Source organism: Eublepharis macularius, chromosome 2 (genome assembly GCF_028583425.1).
Source record: "Eublepharis macularius isolate TG4126 chromosome 2, MPM_Emac_v1.0, whole genome shotgun sequence".
Classification (NCBI taxonomy): domain Eukaryota; kingdom Metazoa; phylum Chordata; class Lepidosauria; order Squamata; family Eublepharidae; genus Eublepharis; species Eublepharis macularius.
In genome coordinates, this window is record NC_072791.1 from 65,314,928 (window position 1) to 65,322,703 (window position 7,776).

At 43.8% G+C, this 7,776-nt stretch overlaps 1 protein-coding gene across 1 annotated transcript; it reads left to right on the top strand.

The window, feature by feature from the left end:
- The first annotated feature begins 737 nt into the window (after window positions 1-737).
- RPUSD2 (RNA pseudouridine synthase domain containing 2) lies at window positions 738-6,722 on the top strand. The gene is made up of 3 exons (XM_054970224.1): window positions 738-1,252; window positions 3,743-4,039; window positions 5,815-6,722. Exons 1-3 carry the CDS (start codon window positions 761-763, stop codon window positions 6,598-6,600), a joined length of 1,575 nt encoding a protein of 524 aa, XP_054826199.1. The 5' UTR covers window positions 738-760; the 3' UTR covers window positions 6,601-6,722.
- Window positions 6,723-7,776: the final 1,054 nt, after the last annotated feature.

Here is a 7,776-nt window from a genome sequence, read left to right on the forward strand (position 1 = left end):
TTACCCATCTTGATCTATCTCCTTGGAAATCTAGCTGGTGTTTAAGGTGCAACTGGACCTGGACCTTGCTCTTTGATTGCACCAATATTGGCTACCCAACTGAAACTATACATACAAGTTTCACTTTGCTGACCTGCCTACATAAGTAGTACTATCACTATACTGTGGTATATGGCACATAGAATATATGTTTTGTAATCCTGGCACTGGTTAACATGGTATGCAATGCAAACCTAAGGTGCATTGAGGTAGCAGCATACTGAGGTGGCAAAATAGTATATACCACATTGACCTTAGACGATGGACGCCAGCTTTACATAAAAAATATGCAAAGAAATCGAGCAGAGCCGGAGGGAAGCAACAGAGGCGAGCAATCCAGAATCTCCTCCAGGCCCACTAAGCTCCTCCTGCCGCCTTATTTTATTTGACAGGATTTCTAAACCGCCCTTCCCTTTAATCGGGCTCAAGTGTGCAACATTTCTAATACAACATAAAGTAATATACATAATCTAACGCGCAAAAAATTATAAATTAAGTTGAGCGGTCAAGATAAAAACCATAACACTAGAACAAAATAAATATTTCGGCCTCATCCCTGCCTTCTCCGCCCCCCTCAAGCCTCTGGAAGGAAAAGGCCGCCGCCGCCGCCCCCTCCCTCACTGGCGTGAGGCCTCTCCCGCGTCGCTCCCCTCCTCCGTCACGAAGGCGGGGCCGGCGGGGTTGGCCCAGGGCGCCGCGTGTCAGGCAGGGCGCGCGGGGCATGCGGCTCTGGCTGCAGCCGTGGCGGCGGGCTAGGCTCCTGGGGCTCGCGGCTGCCTGGGCGGCCCGGCGCGGGTCACCGGCTGGCGCGGCAGGCGCAGGCATGGCGGAGAAGCCACTCTTGGAGGCCGGCGAGCAGGGCGGCTCCCTCCCTCCGGTGAAGCGGCGGCGGGCGGAGAAGCGGGCCGGCTTGCCGGAGGAGGGAGAGGCGCGCTACGTGCCGCCCCCGAAGCGGCTGAACCTCGGCGTGGGCTTCAGCGCGGCCCATTTTGCCGAGACCAGCTACTACTTCGAGGGAGGCCTGCGCAAAGTGCGCCCGTACTACTTCGACTTTCAGACCTACTGCAAGGGGCGCTGGCTGGGCAGGAGCCTCCTGGACGTCTTCCGCAGCGAGTTCCGCGCACAGCCCCTCGACTACTACAGAGCTGCCGCCGTCGCCGGCCGCCTCCGCTTGAACGAGCAGCCCGTGCGGGACCTCAGCGTCGTGCTCAAGGCGAGTGAGTCAGGCATGATGCGTTTCTTTAAAGCGCTCCTAGCCCGCCTCGTCGCTAAACGAATTTTACAAGGTGGCATCTATTCACAAGCACCAGCTAACAGCAGTTAAAATGCAATCGGTGCCCTTCAGACCAATAGAATGAAACTGGGACCACCCGAGCAGCGGGAGAGGTGATTTACCTGTTCCAGGACGGCACCATGTCAGACTGTGGCATGTGTATGTCAAGCTGAACCCTGAAGGGAGGTAAAAGACACTGCGTGCAGAAAGCTAGCATGTCAATAATAGGGGAGAAGTTCTACTGCCGGGAGATCTCGAGCCCCCACCTCGAGGTTGGCAACCCAAAGTTTGCTTAATGATGAGAGATATGTAGTTTTTTCTTGGCTTTGCTCTTGCCTTTTTTTCCAGGAAATGCAAACTGGTGTGGGGTGTGACTGCTGCGGCACTGGGGAATGCAATACTCATTTTCCTGCTTGGCCTTTTTCAAGTTAAAAACTCCATTCAAATTCTAACTCTTTCCATATGCAAATATGTTTTCCCACCCAGGAATGGTGATGGGTGGGAAAGGGCTAATTTATTTATTTACTGTACTTCTGGTCTGCACTATAAATGTACCATAAACAGTGCAGAAACTGGATTACAGTCACAAACAATGCAGTTCAAATGAGATAATACATACAAAATTTATTTAAAATATTTATTAGCAGCCTTTCCAGCACAAAGGAGCTCAAGGCAGCTTACAGTATAAAATGAAAACAGTTTTTACAATATAAAACAATTTAAAATATAAACAACCAAGACAGTTAAAAACAGGTTAAAACACAGTTTAAAATACATCTAAAAGGCCATCTTAACATAATCTTTCGCTGCCGCCTGGATTTGAGTCCAGTGGCACCTTAGAGACCAACAAGATTTTCAGGTGTCTGAAGAAGAGAGCTTTAATTCTCAAAAACTTATCTCTTGAAAATCTTGTTGGTCTTTAAGGTTCCACTGGACTCAAATCCTGCTGTTCTACTGTAGACCAGCATGGCTACCTGTCTAAAACCACCTGCCTCCTGAAGCTAGAGAATCGGGGGGCCATGCACACCTCTCTGAGTCAATGGTCCCACAATCATGGAGAAAAGACCATCTTCCATATATTCACAAGGCTTTCACTTTTACAATAGTTCACACTCTGATAGAGTCCCAACACATAGTGGAAACGTATGACCTGTTCATTTCAGTAGGCTGAAAAAAATGAATACTAGTTCCACCATGTTCCTGACATCTTTGGGGTTGGATGCTGTTCCATCAGCATGCTAGCCCTTAAAGTAGAATAAGAGCACTTTTGTGGATAGGGAAGTGGGTTTTGCAGATTCTCGCCTCCTGCTGCAGACTGCACTTAGCCTGCCAATGGTGTTCATGACAGTCCCCCGACTGCAGGTTAGTGGAATTTTAGGGGGCTCAGCTGCAGCAGGAAGGGGGAAGCAGGAATGTCATGTTCTGTGAACTTTGTTTCACTCACAGCCATTTGGATCCAACCCATGGATTGTAGGAGCTATATCTGCTCTACTATCTCCCTTTTATTGTGTCTGAGCAGACCACATGTTTCTACAAAGAGGTAGGAAAGGGTTGCAAATGATGGAGTCTCTCCAAGGGGCTGGAGATGGGGGAGGGGCCACAGCCAGCCTGATCGAGAATCTCCAAGGTTAAAATGAATGATCTGCAAAGGAGGCCGAGATAGGGGAGACAAAACTGATTGATGGTGTTGCTGTAGAAGCTTTGGGGTAATCATATATAATACACGTTCTCACATAGTGAGAAAGTATTACATTATAGTTATGGTTTTCCAAAATGTTCATGGTTTTTCTTGACAACATGCCCCATGTCTTCAAATGTTCTGGAGATATCCCCAAATAAGAATCTATCAGGTCACTCTTGCTCACTTCTTGTGATGTGAGGATAAAAATGATAATGAGGATAAAAAGATAACATGAAATCAAAGTATGTTTTATACAAATTGGAGTGGAATTTCGTTGCTGCTTCTGCCACGGATGCTTGGGCCAGTCACATACTCCCTGTCTAACTGACCTCTCAGGATTGTTGTGAGGATAAAATGGAGGAGAGGAGAACAATGTAAACTGCTTTGGGTCTCCACTGGGGAGAAAGGCGGGCTATAAATGAAGTAAATAAAAAATGGAGACAGCATCCAAAGAGGTGGTTTCCCCTCTGAATTTTAAAGAGTTTTTGAGTTCAGTCCCCTTTGAAAGCTTCTTCAGTGATTTGTTTTAGATCCAAGTATATAATTTCAAAGATGAATATACAGTGTGCATCATTCCTTTTCTTGACAAAGCTGACACAGCGTGATAGATTTATTGATATTGCACTAGTTGTTTTTCTAGCTTTTTTGTTAATGTTTGTTTCCTGTTTAGTTTGTGGAATGTAACCATAAATTCTGAAAACAGGCTGAAAATTCCTCACTATTATCACTATGAATTGGATTGCTTACAGAATAATGACTTTCTGAGAAACACAGTGCATCGCCACGAACCTCCAGTAACAGCACAGCCTATTGAGTTTCTGGAAGAAAATGAGGAGGTGGTGGTTGTGGACAAACCCTCATCCTTACCAGTGCATCCATGCGGCAGATTTCGACACAACACTGTCATCTTCATTTTGGGTAAAGAACATAACCTGAAGGAACTGCACACAATTCATCGTCTTGATCGCCTGACTTCAGGTGTCCTCATGTTTGCCAAATCTACAGAAGTGTCCAAGAGGATTGATGAACAAGTTCGAGAACGACAGGTGAAAACCAAGTGTTTTTTTCTTTGATATCCTTTTTATTTTTGTTGTAAAATAACACCGAATGAAATGGATACAATAAATGTTACCCTTTGTTATCCTTGAATACTGCTCTTTAAATCTTTCAGGCAGTTAAGATAACGGGCGGCCCGTGGAAAAATGCAGGGCTGCTGGCAAAGTTCACAGTCCACTGGCTTCATATGCAAGTGCTGATTGTATGAATTGACACCTCTGCCTGGGAAACAAATGTGCAGCTGATTCCGTTTTTCACATTTGCAGACCCTAAAGAAAGAGCTGCTATGATTGTGCAAATTACTGTGCAGGCTTTCCTGGTTAGCCACTGTATGAAACAGGATACTGAATTAGATGGATCATTGGTCTGATACAGCGCAGTTGCTCTTAAATTATGTTTCATGAAATCAGTGCTTCCCTGCAGTCTTAACAGTGTTTCAAACCTGCCAGCAGACCCACCCACCCCCACCAAAATGCAGGAAATGCCAGCTGTCTTAGTATGATCCTATATCTAGGTAGCCTGGTGGTATCGTGTATATTTCATTTTCAAATTCAAAAACTGGCAATTAGATGATGTGAAACTTGCGTGACTTTTAAAATTAAAACGATACTAACTTCTTTGTTGCTATATTTTACAACTTTGCAGATGTTAGAAGATTATGCGTGAGTGGGTCTGAGAGAAAGAGAATGTGAACTCATCTCTTTAGAGTCTGCACTGAAAAAGCATCTAATCCTTAGACAAAAGAACAAATGCCTACATTTAGAATAAAAATTGAATGTCAAAATTCAGAATGTGACATTTCAAATTTGATGGGATACATTAGTAGCTAGTGTTGCATACTACTGGAATGCCGAGGGGAAAAGGACAGCAACTTAGATGGAGTACAGGAGTTCTTCTCCTTGTTCATGAGCTTACTTAGAGATGCTCTGAGCAAATAATTATTTGTTTCAACCATTCCCCTAGCTGTAAGTAGAGCTGAAGGCTTAAAAGAACATCAACATTGCTTAATTAAACTTGTGTTATTAAGCTTTTTGTGAAATAAAAAGTCTTCCTAATGTATGTTTTTTAAAACCCTTTTCATCATGCTGTGTAGTTGGTGCTGCATTATTGTGCATGGTGTGACCCTAGATCTCATGGCAGTATTTGGAGTTCATAGAATTTCACAGTATCTTCTAGTCACTGGATTTGATCTAGCAGAGGAGGGAATGTATCTTCCCCACCTCTATGTTCCTGCTCCCACCCAAAATACTCCTTGAAATGCTGCTCCTGGGGAAAGGAGAGCCCTTCTCAGGAACAGCATGAAGGGGGATTTTGTGACACGCTCCCCCCAATCTATGGAAATTCTTCACAGGATCCAAGCTGTAGGGGTGCATGGCTAACCCTCAAAGCTACTAATATGGAAATAACTATTTATTCTGATTTTAAGTATTTATACCCTGAGTGTCAATTGAATACACAAATGTTCTTAGCCATTAAATCAATTAGTTTTGGTTTCTGAGGTGCCTCAGAAGTCAACTATAAATGGACTGAGCTTTAAATTTTCAATAATGGGTAAATGGGATACAAGGTAAGTTTTCAGATGACAGGAGTAACCTAAGAAAGCCAAGCAAGGAGTGCTGTAGGTAGTGGAGCTCTAAAACAGGAGGAAATAGAATTGACTAGGCTGCAGTTTATTCTCATTCACACTTGGATTCTAGACTCTGATTTTTTGTTGATTCTTGCTTTCCCTCTTTCTTCTCCCCCGCCCCCCCCCCCCCCCACCAAGCTGGAGAAAGAGTATGTGTGCCGTGTACTTGGAGAGTTTCCAGAAACTGAGGTGACCTGTGAGGAACCCATCCTGGTTGTTTCAAACAAAGTAGGAGTGTGTCGAGTGGACCCCAAGGGGAAACCCTGTAAAACGGTCTTCCAGAGGCTCAGTTACAATGGCAAGACTAGTGTTGTGAAGTGTTTTCCATACACGGGGCGAACCCACCAGATCCGCGTCCATCTGCAGTTTCTGGGTCACCCTATAGTCAATGACCCCATCTACAACACAGATGTCTGGGGACCTGCAAAAGGAAAAGGTGGCAATATTAAAAAAACAGATGAAGAGCTGCTCCGGGCACTGGTGGAAGAACACCTTTCAAAAGAGACTATGAGTATCTTTGACATTGCTGAGGAAGATCTGAAACCAATTGTAGAGGATAAAGATGGTAGTCCAGGGAACTGTGTGAAGCCTGCAGAGGTCAGCCCTGAAAGCACCAGTTCTTGCAAAATTGAAGAAGCAAAGAGCAAAAGAGAAGGTGGAACATTGGGGTGCCCACAGAATTCTGCCCTCCAGTTACAGTCTTACAAGTCAGAGAGTGGAGAAACTTGCTCAGCCGAGCACCAGGATGAAAAAGATCCTTTATGTAGAGAATGCAAGATAGTGAGGCCGGACCCATCACCCAAAGATCTTGTGATGTATCTCCATGCCTTACGCTACAAGGGGGCAGGATTTGAATATTGCTCCAAGATGCCTAAATGGGCACAGGACAACTGGGAAGAAACTTCAGATTATAATATTTTGTAAAGATTTATGTTTGTACATGGTGGGAATGTTTCCCACAAATGCTTTTTTAAAACTATCTAGTATCACTGACGGTTGAATAGTGGAGGAGGAAGAGTTCGTTTATAAATTGTTTGTAGAAGCCATTCATAAGAGTGAATGTCTTGCAAACTAAGTTTTGCAGTATGATTTGTTTATTTTGCAAAATGTATACCCACCTTCCCACCCTCTTAAGGACTACCAAGGCAGCTAACAATCTAATAAATCATTAAGAATCGCATTCTAAAAATCATTAAAACCAATAAAAAGTTACGATTGAAACTGTTAAAACCAGAGCTAACATACACACAAAAACATTAAGACAATTAAAATGTTGGGCAGAAAGGAGGGATCACTGAGGGAATGCCAAATGAAACAAAAAAAGGCTTAACTCGCTGGGGAAAAAGTTTTGGAGTTTTGGTACCATAACTAAGAAGGCCACCCACTCAATTTCAGAAAGCAGGGGCACCTGGGTAGAGCCTCAGGAAATGACCATAATGAGTGGGTAGATTCATAAGGGAGTTGGCTTTGCATGTTTTTTCTCTTGCAAAGAAAGTGGAGATGATTACAGATAATGGTCTTAGGGATTTGCCAGTCACCTGTATTCATTATTTATGCCTGCAGTTGACATGTTATCTCTGTTAAGAGCTAGTGGACTGTTAAAGTCTCTATTCATAGCACGTGTCAATGGATTTGATACAAGAATTTGGTACTGTGTTGTTGTTTTTCCTTATGTTGCCGTCAACTGATTAATTTTCCTCAATCCTGTTCACCAATGTGCACTTTCATATGCTCAGGCTAGGAAGAATTGCCTCATGTTAGTCTGGTAAACATGGTGCTTCTATACTGCAGTTCCTGGCCCATGTTTAATGGGCCTTAGTCCTCTTGAATGTTCACCTCCAATAGTGTGCAAAACAGGTGCCAAAACACAGAAGAAACGTGGCTCCTGAACAAAAAGTTTATGATCTAATTTAGTTCAGAACACAGAAAACAGGACGTTTCAGAGTTTAAATAGCCTCAGATCAGCATTTCACTTGAAACTCTGAGTTTAATTAAATTAGCTACTTTGTATTTTTTAATGCCTTGATTTACCTCTTAAAGGAGCCCCCCCCCCCGGGTCATCATCTTTTGTTTTTGTTTTAAAATCTGCTCTATTCCAGG

Bases quoted from the DNA above. Each gene is read 5' to 3' on its own strand.
- RPUSD2 (XM_054970224.1), top strand. From the start codon at position 761: ATGCGGCTCTGGCTGCAGCCGTGGCGGCGGGCTAGGCTCCTGGGGCTC. The intron at 1,253-3,742 runs GCGAGTGAGTCA...GATTGCTTACAG, and splicing joins ACCTCAGCGTCGTGCTCAAG to AATAATGACTTTCTGAGAAA. The intron at 4,040-5,814 runs GTGAAAACCAAG...CCCCCCACCAAG, and splicing joins AACAAGTTCGAGAACGACAG to CTGGAGAAAGAGTATGTGTG.